General features: G+C 41.9%; 1 protein-coding gene across 1 annotated transcript; it reads right to left on the minus strand.

Moving 5' to 3' along the window:
* Positions 1–4,623: 4,623 nt before the first annotated feature.
* On the minus strand, positions 4,624–17,197 carry LOC110522968 (uncharacterized). Its single transcript, XM_021601398.3, has 2 exons — positions 16,700–17,197; positions 4,624–9,046 (listed from the first exon to the last, which is right to left on the minus strand). The coding sequence occupies exon 2, from the start codon at positions 9,036–9,038 to the stop codon at positions 7,323–7,325; it is 1,716 nt and encodes a 571-aa protein (XP_021457073.3). The 5' UTR covers positions 9,039–9,046; positions 16,700–17,197; the 3' UTR covers positions 4,624–7,322.
* Positions 17,198–21,972: the final 4,775 nt, after the last annotated feature.

Below are 21,972 nucleotides of genomic sequence, written 5' to 3' on the forward strand. Positions count from 1 at the left end.
AACAAATCAAAATATATTTTATATTTGCGATTCTTCAAATAGCCATCCTTTGCCTTGATGACAGCTTTGCTCACTCTTGGCATTCTCTCAACCAGCTTCATGGGGTAGTCACCTGGAATGCATTTCAATCAACAGGTGTGCCTTCTTAAAGGTTAATTTGTGGAATTTCTTTCCTTCTTAATGCATTTGAACCAATCAGTTGTGTTGTGACCAGGTATGGGGGTGTACAGAATATAGCCTTATTTGGTAAAAGACGAAGTCCAAATTATGGCAAGAACAGCTCAAATAAGCAAATAGAAATGACAGTCCATCATCACTTTAAGACATGAAGGTCAGTCAATACGGAACATTTCAAGAACTTCGAAAGTTTCTTCAAGTGCAGTCGCAAAAACCATCAAGCGCTATGATGAAACTGGCTCTCATGAGGACCGCCACAGGAATGGAAGACCCAGAGTTACCTCTGCAGCAGAGGATACGTTCATTAGCGTTACCAGGCTCAGAACTTGCAGCCCAAATAAATGCTTCACAGAGTTCGAGTAACAGACACATTTCAACATCAACTGTTCAGAGGAGACTGTGTAAATCAGGCCTTCATGTTTGAATTGCTGCATAGAAACCACTATTAAAGGACACCAATAAGATGAAGAGACTTGCTTGGGCCAAAAAACACTAGAATTAAAACATATGTATATTTTACCTTTATTTAACTAGGCAAGTCAGTTAAGAACATATTTTTATGTATTATTACTGCCTTGTTCAGGGGCAGAACAACAGATTTTTTTATTAAATATTTGATCCTTTTTTTAACCTTGTCAGCTCGGGGATTTGATCTTGATGTCAAACACTCTAACCACTAGGCTACCTGCCGCACCTTATCTCAATGAACATTAGACATTAGACTGGTGGAAATGTGTCCTTTGTTCTTGAGTCCAAATTGGAGATTTTTGGTTCCAACCGCTGTGTCTTTGTGAGACGCGGTGTCGGTGAACGGATGAACTGTATTTCCAACCGTAAAACATGGAGGAGGAGGTGTGATGGTGTGGGGGTGCTTTGCTGGTGACACTGTCTGTGATTTATTTAGAATTCAAGGCACACTTAACCAGCATAGCTACGTACCACAGCATTCTACAGCAATACGCCATCCCATCTGGTTCGGGCTGAGTGGGACTATCATGTGTTTTTCAACAGGACAGTGACCCAAAACACACCTCCAGGCTGTGTAAAGGCTATTTTACCAAGAAGGAGAGTGATGGAGTGCTGCATCAGATGACCTGGCCTCCACAATCCCCTGACCTCAACCAAACTGAGATGGTTTGGGATGAGTCGGACCGCAGAGTGAAGGAAAAGCAGCCAACAAGTGCTCAGCATATGTGGGAACTCCTTCAATATGGTTGGAAAAGCATTCCTTATGAAGATGGTTGAGAGAATGCAAAGAGTGTGCAAAGCTGTCATCAAGGCAAAGGGTGGCTATTTGAAGAATCTCAAATATAAAATACAGTATATTTTGATTTGTTTAACACTTTTTTGGCTACTACATGATTCCATATGTGTTATTTCATAGCTTTGATGTCTACAATGTAGAAAAAGTACAAATAAAGACAAACCCTTTAATGAGTAGGTGTTCCAAAACTTTTGACTTTTGTTCCAAAACTTTTATTGTCAATGACAGAGTGACAAATTTTGTCAACATAAAGTGTAATTGTTCATTTGCTACGTGAGGCTTTTTTGATCGAATAGACATTTCGTAATGGTTCGGTTTTTAAGAATGCACGGATGTAAGTGGATCTACGTGGCATTTTGGCAACTTTTGAATAAAACAACTTTATGTCGGCGTTGTGCCTGTTGTTCACACACGGTTCTGCCCTCTCATTGGCTGGAATGGACTCACCTGATCTCGCATATCTTTGATTTAACTCCCACAGCAGGCTACCAGTGTGCTAGGTGCCTACCGGAAGCAACATGGGGCGTGGCTAGAGAACCCTCTGCTGTCAGAGATAAGAAGGAACAGAGCTGTGAGTATAGATCACACATTGGGTGTTATACTAGAACTCTGAATCTTATGGCAGTGGTGTTATGTATGCTTTAGTGCTGTATTCTTTATTCTTATTTTCTAATAATCAATTAGGCTATTACACAGTATGTGTCCATATACAGTAAGGTTCAATTACAGTAGCTACGGTTTCTGTTTTGTCATGTTAACTTCCAGTTGAAATGTGTATGCGCTCTTTGGTTGGTTATGCCATGATCAGTGATCCAGTGAGTTCCAGAACGCACTATGAGATACAGAATACAGTAGCGCTGTGTCAAAGGTCACTGGTCTGATCTAAACAATGCACAATTTTGTATGGTATGGCCCCGCTCCAGAAAGTCACATGCAGCAGGGGACATTATTCCTCTCTAAGTGTAGCAGATTGGTTCAGAGAATGAACATTGATGAATTGACATATTTTCTTCGTGAACTAGCTGGTTTAGGAAGTAGTAGTAGAGTTTGTTTAATTTTGTTAGGAAAGTAGCCTTTAGGTGGCGATGTCTTTACCTACAGAAAGTTTACTGAAAGCTTAAACTTTTTGAAAGAAAACCCCAAATGTGTATTTTTCTAGATTTAAAGCCCCTAAACCTCAAACCAAAAAAGAGTCTAAGTCCATCCTTTTACAATTGTGTATAATTGTGTGTTGGTTTAATTGTTCACGGCCTGTATCCTCCTTTTCCTGTAGTCATCTCCATTGTCTTGATCACCTTGAGGGAGCGGTTGTGGTCTTTGCACCACACGGTCAGGTATGACACTACAAGCTTGGAACACCTGTATTTGGGGAGTTTCTCCCATTCTTCTCTGCAGATCCTCTCAAGCTCTGTCAGGTTGAATGGGGGGTGTTTCTGCTCATCTATTTTCAGGTCTGATCGGGTTTGATCGGGTTCAAGTCCGGGTTCTGAAGCTACTCTTGCAATGTCTTGGCTGTGTGCTTAGGGTCATTGTGCTGTTGGAAGGTGAACCTTCGCCCCCAGTCTGAGGTCCTGGGCGCTCGGGAGCAGGTTTTCATCAAGGATCTCTTTGTACTTTGCACCGTTCATCTTTTCCTCGATCCTGACTAGTCTCCCAGTCCCTGCCGCTGAAAAACATCCCACAGCATGATGCTGCCACCACCATGCTTCACAGTAGGGATGGTGCCTGGTTTCCTCCAGGTGACGCTTGGCATTCAGGCCAAAGAGTTCAATCTTGGTTTCATCAGACAAGAGAATCTTGTTTCTCATGGTCTGAGAGTCCTTTAGGTGCCTTTTGGCAAACTCCAAGCGGGCTGTCATGTTCCTTTTACATAGGAGTGGCTTCTGTCTGGCCACTCTACCATAAAGGTCTGATTGGTCGATTGCTGCAGAGATGGTTGTCCATCTGGAAGGATCTCCCATCTCTCTTAGCTCTGTAAGAGTGACCATCAGGATTCTTGGTCACCTCCCTGATGAAGGTCCTTCACCCTCAATTGCTCAGATTGGCCGGGCGGCCAGCTCTAGGAAGAGTCTCAGTGGTTCCAAACTTCTTCAAATTAAGAAGGATGGAGGCCACTGTGTTCTTGGGGACCTTCAATGCTGCACAAATATTTTGGTACCCTTCCCCAGATCTGTGCCTCGACACAATCCTGTCTCGGAGCTCAACGGACATTTCCTTCAACCTCATGGATTGGTTTTTGCTCTGACATGCACTGTTAACTGTGGGACCTTATATAGACAGGTGTGTGCCTTTTCAAATCACATCCAATCAATTTAATTTACCACGGTGGTCTCCAATCAAGTTGTAGAAACATCTGGAAACAGGATGCACCTGAGCTCAATTTCGAGTCTCACAGCAAAGGGTCTGAATACTTATGTAAATAAGGCATTTCGGTTTTATTTCATTAATCATTTACCAAAATTTCTAAGAACCTGTTTTTGCTTTGTTATTATTGGGTATTGTGTGTAGATTGGTGAGGAAATGTTTTTATTTAAACTATTTTAAAATAAGGCTGTAACTGCAGTATAACTGCAGTTTTAGTGAAGGATAATTGCAGTATGCTGCAAATACTGTGTCGAAAATACCACCGTTGACTGCAGTTACTGCACTTTTTCAAAACAGCAATCTTTTTTTTGTAAGTCCGCAACCGTTCCCTAGTACTACAACTCTGCACTCATGACTCCTTTCTATGCGCACCAAAATTAGGATCTGTTTCCCCAAATTGCATTGTGAAAGACTAACACTGTAATATCGTAATTTATAACTTTGCTAGTTGGCAATAGAACAAGCTTTCAAATGATGCCAACCTGACCCAGATTGCGATAATGGACCATTCTTGGATTGCCTAAACAACAACAGTAATTGTGTGATGGCGGGGATGCAGGGCTGAGTTCCAAACAAAACAGCTACAAGTGTGCTTGCTCTAGTTCCTCAATGCTTTTCATGTTTCTTCTGTAAGAAACGTTTCAATGTATCCCTATCCATTTAGGCCAATTCCCACGAGTGTAAAGGGTTTTAAGAAAGCTTTCCATAAAAACCACAGGAAGAGTTTAGCAACGTTCTAAGAATGTTGCTTAATACATTCATTCCGTTCTCAGAACGTAAAGGAATTGTTCCACAAAAAAAACACAAGAAAACTTTAGTTATGTTCAGAGAATGTTATTTAAAAACATATATTTAAAAACACATTCCATTCTCAGCATCAACCAAACTCTTATCTATTCTCTATCTTGTTAAGTGTGTTCAGTTAGATGGGTGGCTTACATTTCAATGCTAAGTGTAGGCCTATACCATCAATCTGCGTTAAACACGTGGAATGTACCAAGGATAGAGTCAGAATCTCCCCCACACACAAACTCTGGGTGCCAAGGTCATGGCAGAGTTTTTCATCTGATACCCTCCCAACCCCATCACAAACCATTGACATAAACATGATCATCAATTTTTTTTGTGTAGCCTACTCAGAGTGCATACCAAATTTCACTAGTGGGATAACTTCTCATTCAAATAGTCAGGCTTAAAACTCCAATGTTTACCCGAGGAACAAGTGATTTTGGTATACAACTGGACCAAATACAATGGGCTGAGGAAGACGGGAATCCCCCCTCACATCAGTTCAACACGTTGTTGTTGTGGAAAGATAATAACTCTTTATCACACAGTGCCACACAATGAAGACTTGTCTCTTGAGTATTTCAGAATATCACTACCATATAGTGTATTTATTTAACATAACAGTCCGTCATTTGACTTGATTTGTGTGTGGAGCATAATCATTTGCAAGTAGATGAAACCAGCCTTAATCTACTGATTACACTATAGAAAAATGACACAGTAAGTTTCCTAATTCCAGTCAGTAAATCATAAAAAAAGAGCTTCTAAAAAAAACAGCAGGTGTGTGATAAGACTATGCTGAACATTACATTTGTTCAGTATACAGTTGAAGTCGGACGTTTACATACACCTTAGCCAAATACATTTAAACTAAGTTTTTCACAATTCCTGACATTTAATCCTAGTAAAAATTCCCTGTTTTAGGTCAGTTAGGATCACCAGTATATTTTAAGAATGTGAAATGTCAGAATAATAGTAGAGGGAAAGATATATTTCAGATTTCTTTCTTTCACCACATTCCCAGTGGGTCAGAAGTTTACATACACTCAATTAGTATTTGGTAGCATTGCCTTTAAATTGTTTAACTTGGGTCAAATGTTTCGGGTAGCCTTTTATAAGCTTCCCACAATAAATTGGGTGAATTTTGGACCATTCCTCCTGACAGAGCTGGTGTAACTGAGTCAGGTTTGTAGGCCTCCTTGCTCGCACAAGCTTTTTCAGTTCTGCCCACAAGTTTTCGATAGGATCGAGGTCAGGGCTTTGTGATGGCCACTCCAATACCTTGATTTTGTTGTCCTTAATCCATTTTGCCACAACTTTGGAATTATGCTTGGGATCATTGTCCATTTGGAACACCCATTTGCGGCCAAGCTTTAACTTCCTGTCTGATGTCTTGAGATGTTGCATCAATATATCCACATAATTTTCCTGCCTCGTGATGCCATCTATTTTGTGAAGTGCACCAGTCCCTCCTGCAGCAAAGCACCCCCACAACATGTTGCTGCCACCCCCGTGCTTCACGGTTGGGATGGTGTCTTCGGCTTGCAAGCCTCCCCCTTTTTCCTCCAAACATAACGATGGTCATTATGGACAAACAGTTCTATTTTTGTTTCACCAGACCAGAGGACATTTCTCCAAAAAGTACGATCTTTGTCCCCATGTGCAGTTGCAAACCACAGTCTTGCTTTTTTATGACGGTTTTGGAGCAGTGGCTTGTTTCTTGCTGAGCGGCCTTTCAGGTTATGTCGATATAGGACTCGTTTTACTGTGGATATAGATACTTTTGTACCTGTTTCCTCCAGCATCTTCACAAGATCCTTTGTTGTTCTGGGATTGATTTGCACTTTTCACACCAAAGTACGTTCATCTCTAGGAGACAGAACGTGTCACCTTTCTGAGCATTATCCCGGCTGCGTGGTCCTATGGTGTTTATACTTGCGTACTATTGTTTGTACAGATGAACGTGCTACTTCCAGGCGTTTGGAAATTGCTCCCAAGGATGAACCAGACTTGTGGAGGTCTTGGCTGACTTCTTTTGATTTCCCTATGATGTTGAGCAAAGAGGCACTGAGTTTGAAGGTAGGCCTTGAAATACATCCATCAATTAGCCTATCAGAAGCATCTAAAGCCATGACATGATCTTCAGAAATTTTCCAAGCTGTTTGAAGGCACAGTTAACTCAGTGTATGTAAACTTCTGACCCACTGGAATTGTGATAGATTTACTAACCGACTTGCCAAAACTATAGTTTGTTAACCAGAAATGTGTGGAGTGGTTGAAAAACTAGCTTTAATGACTCCAATCCACGTGTATGGTGACTTCTGACTTCAGTTGTATACGTTCAACTTTTTTACCAGTATTGAAAAAAGATTAATGGCATTTTGTGCATTCCATCCATGCAATTTCCAGATGATGTTCTTTTTGGTTATTTGTGCAAGATAGTGTTCAAACCTCAGAAAGCTTGCTGAAGAGGGACTTGCAAAATTGTATAGTTATAATATTATGGGATCCCAATCAGAATAACTTATTCGAACAAAGTAGAGTTCCCCAAGGATCAGGCCCCAGCTAGTCTGTCCTTGGTCATGAGTTCTTGAAGAGACATGATAGAGACATGATGGGTTCCTGTGCTAAGATGTTTGGGAACAGCTGCATCAGGATGTTTGCTCTGGCATGCTCAGCATAACTGTACAGTACACCTCCCATGTGGTTCTCAGGCCTCTGGGCCAGTCTAGATGACCGAGTTGTTTTTGTTCCTGCGGCCAAGGTTGCGGCTGCCTCTGTTGTTCCTCCTCCAGCAGACGCAGCAGACAATGAGACTGGTGATGATGGCGGTGCAGACCACCGCGATGATAATGATCTGCGTGTTCCTGGACACACCCTCTCCGTTCCCCTGCCCACTGCTGGTGTCCTCCCCCTGCTCCTGGGTGGGCGTGGCCTCTGCAGCAGGGGAGGGGGTGCTCCTCTTGGGAGCGGGGGTGTGGGGCTTCCTCCTCTTCTCTGTCGGGGTGATATCAGGGACGGCGGTCGGAGTGGGCAACATCAACTCCTCGTCAGTCAGTTCGGCTATGCTGTCACCACTTAAGACAGAGGGCGTGAGGCACACCACAGTACTGAGGTTAGCCTTGGTGGGGTTCCGTATCAGCCAGTCCCGCAGTGGCACGATGTCCTGGTCACACTTCCAGGGATTTTCAGCGAGCAGCACCTCATTGGCCACCGTGAGGGTGCTGAGGAGCTCTGAGGGCAGGTTGAGGAGGGAGTTGTTGTGGAGGTCCAGCTGGCCAAGGTGGGAGTGGCCCTGGAGAAGCCTGGCAGGAAGGGAGTGGATGTAATTGTGCTCCAGGGAGATGTTTACCAGCTTATGCAGCCCCTGGAAGGTGCTTTCCTGCAGGCTGGTGAGGAGGTTGGTGTGTAGGGACACTTCCCCCAGCTCTGCCAGCCCACTGAAGGCCCCGGGAGACACATAGCTGATCTGGTTCCGGCTCAGTACCAGCAGACGCAGCTGGGTCAGGTTGCTGAAGGTGTGTTCCTCCAGGTGGGTCAGCTGGTTATCATACAGCCACAGCTCCCTCACGGCCATGGGGCCGAACACTCCTGGGGACAGACTCTGGAGCTCGTTCTCATACAGGGAGATCTGTGCCAGGTTAGGGAGGTTGAGGAGAATCCCCTCTGGGAGGGAAGTTAGACGGTTGCTGGAGAGATAAAGCTTCTTTAGCCTCTGCAGCTGGGAGAACAGGTTAGCGGGGAGATGAGTGATGGCATTATCCTGCAGAGAGAGCTCCTCCAGGCTTACCTGGTCATCAAACGCTCCAGCAGGGATCGCCCTAAGAGCGTTCCGGTTCAGACGCAGGGATTTGAGCTTGCGCAGGCCCCTGAAGGTGTCCCTGTAGAGTTGGTTGATGCCGTTCCTGGCCAGGGTGAGATGCTCCAGTTGAGTGACAGAGCGAAAGGCCTTCTCTGGTACAGACGTGATGAGGTTCTTGCTGAAGTCCAGGGTCCTCAGAGCAGCGAGGGAGTAGAGCCAGGCGGGGCGAAGCACCAGGAACTTGTTGCTGCTCAGAGTCAGAGATTCTAGCTTCACCAGATTTAGAAACAGGGCCTCAGGCAGGTCATTCAGCTCAGTGCCTGTGAAGCCCAGGGCACCCAAGTTATGGGTGAGGTCAAAGGTGCCAGGGAATACTTCTCTGATCCCAGTGTCTTTGACCACAAAGATGCCAAGGGCCTCGGCAAAATCAGCCAAGTCATCAGGTTTGAGAGCGGTGATGTTGGTGTTGGAGATGTAGAAGGTGGTAGTGGAACCAGGCACTGAGGAGGGAAACTCTGTGATTGACCTGCCATGGCAAAGGATTTTGTTGTCTTTGCACTGGCATCCATCTGGGCACGCTCCAAGAACTCCACTGATGGCAAGGAGGAGGAGAAAGATGAGGAGGTTGATTGGCAGGTCCATTGATGCTCCTAGAAAAGATCAAAAGAGTGGTTACCCACTGGGCACAAACTGGTTGAGTCAACATGGTTTCCACGTCATTTCAACGAAAGGGCATTAAACCAACCTGGAATAGACGTTGAATTCACGTCTGTGCCCAGTGGGTTGCTTTATTTGATGCCATGCACACCCAAACAACATGTCAGGTTTATAAAGCAATATGTGTGACACTGAATAAAAAAATCCACTTTAAAATAAGACCTAATAAATCAAATTCAAGTGATGTTAAAAATATATTAGACAAATACGGCTGCATCATCGATTCTTTAAATTGTGTCTTGTTAAATTGGGATCATGTGGACATGACACGCATGGGAGGGTGTGAGCTAAATAGACCATGAAATGGGCTACATTTAGCATCTCCCGTTAAGTACTGGAATCAGTCCATCTGTTGACTTAATAGTACTTAATCGTTACGTTAATGGCTTAATGGGACTGTTAACTTAATAGTAGCAAAAATGAACAACTTTCTGTTCAAATGAGGGTAAACCGAAAATACTGCCAGATTGTGATGTTTTTGTTTTCATGTGATTTTTTTATTTGATTGGATCCACAATGGCTAGGCTATTAATTTCTAGGAAATTCCCAGAGTCTAAAGTTAGAAAGACTAATTTCTCACCCGACATTCTTCCCAAATTATTCCTACACTCAGTACCATCTGAACAGACATATTAGTTCACCAGTCTAACACCAGCTTAAAGGTCTGGCATAGAAGCCTAGGGTCTACATTTTTTACAACTGTTTTTTTTTTGTCAGTTTAGCAAACACTCCTATCCAGAGCTACTCACAGTAAATACTTCAAGTAAGCTCAAGGAAAGTGAAATAACCAAGTATTGTGAGGAAAACCTGTGCACTCTTACCAAAAAAAAGTGCTATCTAGAACCAAAAAGGGCTTCTTCGGCTGTCTCCATTTTTATTTTATTTTATTTATTTGTTATTTACCAGGTAAATTGACTGAGAACACATTCTCATTTACAGTAATGACCTGGGGAATAGTTACAGGGGAGAGGAGGGGGATGAATGAGCCAATCTTAAACTGGGGATTATGAGGTGACCGTGATGGTTTAAGGGCCAGATTGGGAGATAACCCTTTCAAGAACCCCTTTTGGTTCCAGGTATAAACATTTTGGTTCCAGGTAGAAACATTTTGGGTTCCACATAGAAGCCTTTCCATGGAACCTATAATAGTTTTCCCTAGAACCAAAAACAGTTATGCTATGGGGACAGCTGCAGAACCCTGTTGGAACCCTTTTTTCTACAGTGCCTTCAGACAGTATTCACACCCGTTGACTTTCTCCACATTTTGTTGTGTTACAGCATGAATTTAAAATGGATTAAGTTGAGATTTTGTGTCACTGGCCTACACACAATGCCCCATAATGTCAAAGTGGAATTATGGTTTTAGAAATGTTTACAAATGAATTAAGAATAAAAAGCTGAAATGTCTTGAGTCAGTAAGTATTCAACTCCTTTGTTATGGCAAGACTAAATAAGTTCACGAGTAAAAATGTGTTTAACAAATCACATAATAAGTTGCATGGACTCTCTTTGTGCAATATTTTTGAACCTTCATATACAATTACAGTATACAGTGCCTTCAGAAAGTATTCAGACACCTTAACTTTTTCCACATTTTGTTACATTACAGCCTTATTCTAAATTATTATTGTTGTTTTTTTATTCTCAGCGATGACAAAGCGAAAACAGGTTTTTAGAATTTTGGGCAAATTTAAAAAAATACCAAACAGAAATACCTTATTTACATAAGACCCTTTGCTATGAGACTCCAAAATGGAGCTCAGGTGCATCCTATTTCCATTGATCATCCTTCACATGTTTCTACAACTTGATTGGAGTCCACCTGTGGTAAATTCAATTGATTGGACATGATAAGAACAACTGTGGGACATGTCTATATAATAATCAACAACCAACTTGACAAAGCTTGAATTTTTTTTAAAGAAAAATGTGAAAATATTGTACATTCTAGGTGTGCACAGCTCTTAGAGACTTACCCAAAAACACTGCTGTAATCACTGTGAGTCATATATTGACTCAGTGGCGTAAATATTTATGTAAATTCGATACACTATATATACAAAAGTATGTGGACACCCCTTCAAATTGGTGGATTAGGCTATTTTAGCCACATCCCTTGCTGATAGGTGTATAGACTGCAGCATTCTGGGGCTGTGGACTGTTTGGACTGTTTGTAATGGCAGAGGAAGCAGCATATACAAAGCTCTGCGAATATTATTGTCGGTTTGGTTCTCTCTCCATATAGACCCTGGTCCATTATTAAAGTCGAATGGCAGCGGAATGTTATTTTAAAGTGCAGATGGAGTGTTTGAAAGACCAGCGTGTTTGTCCTTCCATTGAACACAGCCACAGAGGAATTGGGTTTTATTATCACATCAAAGTAGTAGGAACATAAAACCGTTCCTGGAGTTTCCCAGATGTTACCCATTTCAATAGATTTTGTGTTCAGTCAGTATGTAGCCTATTTGCTTTGAGTTTCTCTCTATAAAGTAGAAATAACATAGCCTAGTTCCAGTTTCTTATCAAAATATTAGGTTTGGATTAGGTTTGAATAATTTTTGCGTTATGTTGCATGTTGCTCATCATAACCATAGCAACCTGTGGGTGTGTGTGCAACACGCTGCTTCCCCTGGTAGTCCATATAGGTCAGTATTGACTATAGCAGCAGTATATAGTGCTTTTGGAAAGTATTCAGACCCCTTGACTTTTTCCACATTTTGTTATGTTACAGGCTTATTCAAAAATATTTTTTTCCCCCTCATCCACCTACACACAGTACTCCATAATGACAAAGCGAAAACAGGTTTTTAGACATTTCTGCAAATATACAGTACCAGTCAAAAGTTCGGACACCTACTCATTCAAGGGTTTTTCTTTATTTTTAAAATTGTCCATATTGTAGAATAATAGTGAAGACATGAAAACTATGAAATAACATATATGGAATCATGTAGTAACCAAAAAAGGGTTAAACCAATCATACAATATTTGAGATTCTTCAAAGTAGCCACCCTTTGCCTTGATGACAACTTTGCACACTCTTGGCATTCTCTCAACCAGCTTCACCTGGAATGATTTTCCAACAGTCTTGCAGGAGTTCCCAAATATGCACTTGTTGGCTGCTTTTCCTTCACTCTGCGGTCCAACTCATCCCAAACAATTTCAATTGGGTTGAGGTTGGGTGATTGCGGAGGCCAGGTCATCTGATGCAGCACTCCATCACTCTCCTTCTTCGTCAAATAACCCTTACATAGCCTGGAGGTGTGTTGGGTCATTGTTCCGTTGAAAAACAAATGATAGTTCCACTAAGTTCAAATCAGATGGGATGGTGTATGGCTGTAGAATGCTGTGGTAGCCATGCTGATTAAGTGTGCCTTGAATTGTAAATGAATCACCGACAGTGTCACCAGCAAAGCACCCCCACACCATAACACCTCCTCCTCCATGCTTCATGGTGGGAACTACACATGCGGAGATCATCCTTTCGCCTTCTCTGTCTCACAAAGATGCGGTGGTTGGAACCAAAAACCTCTCATTTGGACTCATCAGACCAAAGGACAGATTTCCACTGGTCTAATATCTATTGCTTGTGTTTCTTGGCCCAAGCAAGTCTCTTCTTCTGATTGGTGTCCTTCAGTAGTGGTTTCTTTGCAGCAATTCAACCATGAAGGCCTGATTCATGCAGTCTCCTCTGAACAGTTGATGAACTCTGTGAAGCATCCCCGCAGGAGGCCTTTTGCCTTTTGGTAGGCCGTCATTGTAAATAACAATTTGTTCTTAACTAACTTGCCTAGTTAAATAAAGGTTAAATAACTAACAAATTTGGGCTGCAATCTGAGGTAAATGTAACTCTACTGAACGTATCCTCTGCAGCAGAGGTAACTCTGGATCTTCCTTTCCTGTGGCGGTCCTCATGAGACAGTTTCATCATAGCGCTTGATGGTTTTTTGACTGCACATGAAAAAACTTTCAAAGTTGCAGATTATGGACTGTTGTTTCTCTTTGCTTATTTAAGATGTTCTTGCTATAATATGGAATTGGTATTTTACCAAATAGGGCTATCTTCTGTATACCACCCCAACCTTGTCACAACACAACTGATTGGCTAAAACGCATTGAGAAGGAAAGAAATTCCACAAATTACCTTTTAACAAGGCACCCCTTTTTATTGAAATGCATTCTAGTTGACTACCTCATGAAGCTGGTTGAGGGAATGCCAAGAGTGTGCAAAGTTGTCAAGGCAAAGGGTGGCTACTTTGAAGAATCTCAAAAATAAAATATATTTTGATGTCTTCACTATTATTCTACAATGTAGAAAATAGTAAAAGTATAGAAAAACCCTTGAATGAGTAGGTGTGTCCAAACTTTTGACATGTTTTATATATATATATATATATATATATGTAGCATACACTTACGTTAAACCACTCCACAAATTTCTTGTTAAACTTCATTTTGGCAAGTCGGTTAGGACATCTACATTGTGACTGACGCAAGAAATATTTTCAACAATTGTTTACAGCCAGATTATTTAACTTATAATTAACTGTATCACAATTTCAGTGGGTTAGAAGTTTACATACACTAAGTTGACTGTGCCTTTAAACAGCTTGGAAAATTCCAGAAACTGATGTCATGGGTTTAGAAGCTTCTGATAGGCTAATTGACATCATTCGAGTCAATTGGAGGTGTACCTGTGGATGTATTTCAAGAACTACCTTCAAGTATGAACACCATGGGACCATGCAGCCGTCATACCACTCAGGAAGGAGACGCGTTCTGTCTCCTAGAGATGAAAGTACTTTGGTGCGAAAAGTGCAAATCAATCCCAGAACAACAGCAAAGGACCTTGTGAAGATGCTGGAGGAAACAGGTACAATAATATGAGCACATCTTGGACATCATGTCTCGCTCCATCCACCAACACCACGTTGCACCACAGACTGTCCAGGAGTTGTCAGGAGCATACCCAGGAGCATACCCAGGCGTTGTAGGGAGGTCATACAGGCACGTGGAGGGCACACACTACTGAGCCTCATTTTGACTTGTTTTAAGGACATTACATCAAAGTTGGATCAGCCTGTGGTGTGGTTTTCCTCTTTAATTTTGAGTGTGACTCCAAATCCAGACCTCCATGGGTTGATAAATTTGATATCCATTGATAATTTTTGTGTGATTTTGTTGTCAGCACATTCAACTATGTAAAGAAAAAAGTATTTAATAAGAATATTTCATTCATTCAGGATGTGTTCATTCATTCATTCATTCATTCATTCAGGACATATAGGATGTGTTATTTTAGTGTTCCCTTTATTTTTTTGAGCAGTGTATGTATATAAATAATATATATATATTTTTTTACGTTTTCAGACCCTTTGCTATGAGACCTGAAATTGAGCTCAAGTGCATCCTGTTTCCATCAATCATACTGTTTCCAGATGTTTCTACAACTTCATTGGAGTCCACCTGTGGTAAATTAAATTGATTAGACATGAGTTGGAAAGGCACACACCTGTCTATATAAGGTCCCACAGTTGACGGTGCATGTCAGAGCAGAAACCAAGCCATGAGGTCGAAGGAATTGTCCGTAGAGCTCCAAGACAGGATTATGTCGAGGCACAGATCTGGGGAAGGGTACCAAAATGTTTCTGCAGCATTGAAGGTCCCCAAGAACACAGTGGCCTCCTCCATTCTTAACCGGAAGAAGTTTGGAACCACCAAGACTCTTCCTAGAGCTGGCTGCCTGGCCAAACTGAGCAATCTGGTAGAAGAGCCTTGGTCAGGGAGGTGACCAAGAACCCGATGGTCACTCTGAAAGAGCTCCTTAGTTCCTCTATGGAGATGGGATAACCTTCCAGAAGGACAACCATCTCTGCAGCACGCCACCAATTAGGCCTTTATGGTAGATTGGCTAGACAGAAGCCACTCATTAGTAAAAGGCACATTACATCCTGCTTAAAGTTTTCCAAAAGGCACCTAAAGACACTCAGACCATGAGAAACAAGATTATCTTGTCTGATGAATCCAAGGTTGAACTCTTTGGCCTGATTGCCCACCGTCACATCTGGAGGAAACCTGGCACCATCCCTACGGTGAACCATGCTGGTGGCAGCATCATGTTGTGGGTATGTTTTTCAGTGGGAGACTAGTCAGGATCTAGGGAAAGATGATCGGAGAAAAGTACAGAGATCCTTGATGAAAAACTGCTCCAGATAGCTCAGGACCTCAGACTGGGGCGAAGGTTCACCTTCCAACAGGATAACAACCGTAAGCACACAGCCAACACAACGCAGGAGTGGGACAAGTCTCTGAATGTTCTTGAGTGGCCCGGACTTGAACCCGATCGAATATCCTCTGGAAAGACCTGAAAATAGCTGTGCAGTGACGCTCCCCATCCAACCTGACAGAGCTTGAGAGGATCTGCAGAGAAGAATGGGAGAAACTCCCCAAATACAGGTGTGCCGAGCTTGTAGCGTCATACCTAAGAAGACTCGAGGCTGTAATCATTGCTAAAGGTGCTTCAACAATGTACTGAGTAAAGGGTCTCAATTCTTATGAATATGTAATATTTACGTTTTTGTTGTTTTTTGCAAATTTGTATTGTAAACTTTTTGTCATTATGAGGGATTGTGTGTAGATTGAGGCGGGAAAAATAATTTTATCCATGTTAGGCTAACATAACAAAATGTGGAAAAGGTCATGGGGTCTGAATACTTTCCTAATGCACTGCAATTAAAGAATAGTTACTTACTCAGATGTTTCCTCTTAGGAAATTGTAGTTGAATGTTATCCTATCGCTGTTCCCCTCGAAGTGTTGGGAGTGAAGATCTAGCCGATATGACTGAATAGCACCATTGGCAAACATGCCTCTTCTGACTCCTCAGCAAAATACCCTATTTGAATGGCCGCTTACATTTAAACTGTCTCCTCTCTGATATAATCAGTCCCAGTCTCACCAAACCACAGTCTGGACTGGGCTGGAACATTTTTACATTGTAAAACATTTCCAGTTCACCATTAATTGCTGTGATTTTTTTTCTCTCCCCATTTCCTGGACTTTTAAGCATCAGCACTTTGCCAGTCACAAAATATATATCCAGCAAATTAGAGGGTGAGTTCATGGGGAGAGTTGCATAGACTAACAATATCACAAAGGTAATATAAAATGACATGAGACTATGTTTTTGCAACGAATCCTGAAAAAACTTGGTTAAGGGTTGGAAGAGGAGCGTTTGAGCTCTCTTCAAAGCACATTTCTGTTTGTTCCCCCCATAATTTGCGCACAGAAAGACTAAATAATATGGTTAAATCATAGTTTCAGAAAACCATGCTCCTACAGTCGTCTACTTTATAATCGTTATAGTTTTTGTCTTGCTTGGACAATTAAAACTTCACAATAAAGTAGACGAACTCACTTAATAATAATTTGTTTTCATAATAATTACGGTTTTGACCATCTCTTTCTCATACGAGCAAAAAAGCCATTTCAACAGAATACACGAGATTAGGAATGTCCAGGTCAACCAGTGCACTGCTAACTATTGTAAAACGAGATGCTGTCGGCTATATGGTAGAGTGGAGCTTACCTTGTACAGCGCTTGGCAGTTGAGTGAACGGAGAAATGAGTTGGTGGGGAGTGTCTGCTATCTTGTATCCTCTCTTGTCACTGTGCTCCCTCTTCAGAAATGTCAGATGTGAATTAATTAGAGATTCCAGTTTCTTCCAGAACCACACATCCTCACATTGTTCAGCTCTTTGTCATCACGTTCATCATCCTCAATCAATCTTTTCCCCCTTTGCCCTTGAAACTTTCAGGTCATGTACTGAAGCTGGCTTGCACAGCCTGTGCTCTGTCTGTTTCTCTTCCTCACATACACACACATTTTTTTGGGAAGTATGGTGGGGCGTTTGTGTGAGGGGGAAGCCCCACCCTCTCTGTAAAAGGACTGGATTTGTGTGAGGGTGTGCTTGGGAACTACTTGCATGAATGTGCGTGCCTTTGAGCGTGTTTGAATATATATACTGTATGATATACTGTAGGTGTGCATGGGACTTTGTGGTTGTGCGTGAGTAAGTTGGCGTGTGTTTTAGGCGTTGACATGCTGACAGTGGGCTTTCAGTTGGGGTGGAGGGGCTGCCCAATGCGCTGATGACCAAAAGCCTGATCGTGGGGGTGGAAGGGGAGGGGCTGCGGTTCTCACGCATGGCTCAGAGGCATACAGCACTAGGGATCAACCCTTTCAGATAATAACTAAGGTATGATGGAGAGCCAGGGATATTCACTTCTTCTATTCCAAGATTCCAAAGAAACTTCAGTCTTCTGCAGAAAAACAATTTTAGCTCAGTAGAGGTAAAGTGGCAATCATCTGCTCTCAATTAGACCTAAAGAAAGGTTGTACGTTAACTTACTATTCTGATTAACATTCCTCTCTGTTGCTGTAAAAGGGAAATCCATCTGTTTTACGACTCCTACGCAGACCAAGGGCACGGATACCCCCACTACACCCTAAACAAGATAGCATGGGTGGAGTTAATGTATATCTCAGCCCAGCAGCAGCGAGAACATGTACTTAATGTGACCAGCGTGGTCAAAATACAGATGTAGCTGATTACCATTAAGGAACATGCAAAATAAAGGGCGGGTCCTTGTCTTTTGTACAGGGTGTTTTTGCAGGGAAGTTGTATTAGTCAAGAAAAGCAATAGGCCAACTTATGTAGATAATGGGTTGTGCAAGGTTTACACAGACAGACATTTGTGTAGGCCCTGATACAGTATCATTAGTGCTAGCCTAATTTTGGTCTGATTTTTGGCTACTGCTAAAATGCTGTGCACAGACCATTTTGGGGGGGGATTCCCTTTTGTGAAATGAAATGTTTGGATTGGCCCGTTTACAATGACTTCCATTCACTGAAAGTATTCTGACGAATCAAACTGGGAGCCCTAATCTATGATGGCTGATTTTAAGGCACAGTTCTCGTGACTTGTGACTATGGGTAAAGACTATGGGTAAAAAAAAACAGTGTTGCTATTTCCTGTCCTGTGTTTGATGTGAATAGTGTGATCTCTGCCCACTGTTATGTGAGTTCAATGTACTGGAAAGGCTTAATCACCGGTCGCCATAGCGATGAACTTGTCTGCTATTCAGCATTTCATTCTCTTTTGTTCATTGTTTGTTTTATATTCAATCACTTGGAATTTGTCATTCATTTTCCAAAGTAGTTTGTGTTTGTACTTTTCAGGTTTTATAACCCTTTTAGGGACTTAAATTCTACTTGTACTTACACACTGTTAAAATTAAGTGTTTTGTAACACTAAAACTAGTGGCAACTAAGCTGCCACCAATGTTAAGGAGACAAAACCTAAACTTTGCTGGAGTTTTGAAACACATGGGTGTAAGGGTCTATGGGACAGATTTAAGGTGTTCTGAAACATGACGTGGTGTGTTGTAACATCACTTAATCAAGAGTTGTGCTACACATTGCAAGAGACTGGGCGCACTAACCTGGAAAAGGTTATAAACACTTGGTGTTTTGAGTCCTGTTGAGTGCAGAATTACATCCCTTCTTCTGTAATTTCCAAACACTGTAAATGGAAATACCTCCTCTTATCGTACGTCCCCTGCTCTTATATGATAAACTCGTCATTGGAAATTCCCAAAAGGTCAAATGTACGGTATTATGCTCAAAGAAATGATATGAGAGTATCGTTTTGTGATAATACAAATGAATACGTTTGTACAGGGTAATTCAGGAGTACAACATTTACTTTTTCAAGAGATGATTTTGAAGTTTCAAATGCTTTATCTTTTCTTTGCAAATCATCAAATGACAAAACATTAAACAGGTTTTTTACATTTTTTTTAATATTGATTAACACTTATGTCACACCCTGGTCAAAGTATTTTGTGTTTATCTTTATTTATTTGGTCAGGCCAGGGTGTGGCATGGGTTTTTGTATGTGGTGTGTATGTATGGGGATTGTAGCTAGTGGGGTGTTCTAGCTAAGTCTATGGCTGTCTGAAGTGGTTCTCAATCAGAGGCAGGTGTTTATCGTTGTCTCTGATTGGGAACCATATTTAGGCAGCCATATTCTTTGAGTTTGTGGTGGGTGATTGTCCTTAGTGTCCTGATGTCATTGTTCTGTGTTAGGTTACACAAGTATAGGCTGTTTCGGTTTTCGTTAAGTTTATTGTTTTGATAGTGTTTGTGTTTAGTGTGTTACTTCATTAAACATGGATTGCAATAGACACGCCGCATTTTGGTCCGACTCTCCTTCTCACCAAGAAAACCGTTACAACTTAAGACAGTTCAAAGATCTGTACGGTATTAATCATATTCTTCTAAATCAAGGGAAATATGGCATTATATTTCAGATTCATGGACAAAAATACAGGCAATGACTACTAATACAAAACTTCAGCCCAGGGCTCAATGCGATACACCAGTCATCCATTATGCTAATGTATTTGAATTCAGTCTTTTAATTCAGAAGATGGTACATGGAAGGATGTTCAGGTGTATTGAATCACAGTACAGTTGAGTTTAACGATATGGTTGACAGTTGACAGGTCAGATGGCATTAGTCTGTGATCCTTGTCTTGATTCCTTTGGTTAGGTATGGCCAGCCTGTTGGTAACGTAGTACGTATGTTTCTCTACAGGCAGATAATAATAACAAGCAATAATGATGGTGCATGAATGCATAATGAAGTTATTAACTAATATAATATTCAAAAATTGCTATACAAATATAAAATTATTAAACATCAATAGCAAAATGCATTAATACATTGCATACATGCATATACATTAATGAAGCTTTGTAAACATAGCAACAACAGAACAATATGAATGTCAAAAGTGGGATGCAGTAACATGTGGCGAGGCAGGCCAACGCTAGAGCAGGCTAAATTGACAGTGGCTATTTAGTGTAACATATAGCATGTGGTGCAGGTATCAAACAATATATAAAGCTAGTAGGCAAGCCAAACAAAAAAAATACCTGGCAAGCCAAAAAACAGGCCTTCATTTGCATAAAAACATCTGCACGACATGTCAGTTAACTACCATGTAGCATTAAGAAAATGAACCAACGAATCAAAATGTCTGTTTGACTTGAACTATAAGCACACAGCAACCGTTAGCAGCCGAAATGCTACTCAAAACAAACGCCCTTGTTTAGCCAGCAGATCCCCCGCTTGCTTACAGCTGTATAAGAGTCGGACAGACTTCCTGTGTAGATTAAGACACTGCGGAGCCGGCGTGATATTGCTCGGAAAACGTACCTCAATCCAGGCATGAGAAGTGCCTTGTGCTCCTAATTGTCCAATTATCCCAACTGTTACGCGTAGAAGATTTAATGAATGCTAGTTTTTCCAGAAAACAGTCATTTTCATCTTAATATTAGGCAGCAGAAGCAACAGCAGACATTTAGGAATGGCCGTGTCAATGCGACATGCCATTCCACAATGGCTGCTGTGGCTACTGCTAGCTAGCATGAGGATAAAAACAACCGTTTTCAATCTTTTCGGTGTAACAGTTGGGATAAGAGGACAATTCAGAATGCAACACATTTGTCCTCCCTGAATTGAGGTGCGTTTTCCGAGCCATATCTCGCGCCAGCTCCGGGGTGTCTTAATCTACACAGGAAGCCTGTTTGACCCTAGTGCAGCTATAAGTAGTGATGGGAAACCGAGGCTTTCTTAAGCCTTCGGCGCTTTCACCAAATTGTGCCGATAAACTGTTAATTACGCAGAGCTTTATTATGTTCCCAATGCACATTAGTGACCTCTGCTGGTCAGCAATAAATAGCAGTGTGTGATTATCAGAGATATATATATATATATATATATATATATATATTTTTTTTTTACCCCTTTTTCTCCCCAATTTCGTGGTATCCAATCCAAGCTACTATCTTGTCTCATCGCTACAACTCCCGTACGGGCTCGGGAGAGACGAAGGCTGAATGTCATGCGTCCTCCGATACACAACCCAACCAGCCGCACTGCTTCTTAACACAGCGCGCCTCCAACCCGGAAGCCAGCCGCACCAATGTGTCGGAGGCTACACTGTGCACCTGGCAACCTTGGTTAGCGCGCACTGCGCCCGGCCCGCCACAGGAGTCGCTGGTGCGCAATGAGACAAGGACAACCCTACCGACCAAGCCCTCCCAAACCCGGATGACGCTAAGCCAATTGTGCGTCGCCCCACGGACCTCCCGGTCGCGGCCGGTTACGACAGAGCCTGGGCGCGAACCCAGGGACTCTGATGGCACAGCTGGCGCTGCAGTACAGCGCAGAGAGATTTTTTTCACCCATTGTTTTCATTATAGCATCGAGGCACAGCTGTATATCATTGGCTTTAGTAGCCTAATCCGTTGGAATACTAGGTTCACATCTTACATCATGCTTGACTATTTTGAAAAACTGAATCTATGGCATTATTTAGGATGCGTAAGACAGAAGCTTATACTATACTATATAAAACAAATTTGAGCAACAGTGCAGAAAGAATAGTTTTCTAAATAGTGTGCCTTCAACGGGATTCGACCCGAACCCTCACGTCCATGACTGTTACATAGTTCCCTCATCTATCTGCTAAGCTACCGGTTAGGTGAAACTTTTTGTACAAAATCCTAACTGTATTTGTATGTGCAGTGTCCAGTAGAGGTCAGTGTTTGAAATCAGCTTGGAATCGGAAAAGGCACCGGAACAACGGCATGATCAGTGGGATCTTGCGTTTTGCAACGTACGGTTTGAAAAAGCACTTGATCAAACAAAGCTTCAGAGGTCATTGATGACGTACTGCTGATGAAGTCATACACGCATCGGCAGACATCTTCGAGGTTAGCTGCTTTG

The sequence above is a fragment of the Oncorhynchus mykiss genome, chromosome 5, assembly GCF_057628025.1.
Source record: "Oncorhynchus mykiss isolate SJ-2025 chromosome 5, ASM5762802v1, whole genome shotgun sequence".
NCBI classification, from domain to species: domain Eukaryota; kingdom Metazoa; phylum Chordata; class Actinopteri; order Salmoniformes; family Salmonidae; genus Oncorhynchus; species Oncorhynchus mykiss.

Coding starts and splice junctions, on each gene's coding strand:
- LOC110522968 (XM_021601398.3), bottom strand. CDS start 9,038: ATGGACCTGCCAATCAACCTCCTCATCTTTCTCCTCCTCCTTGCCATC.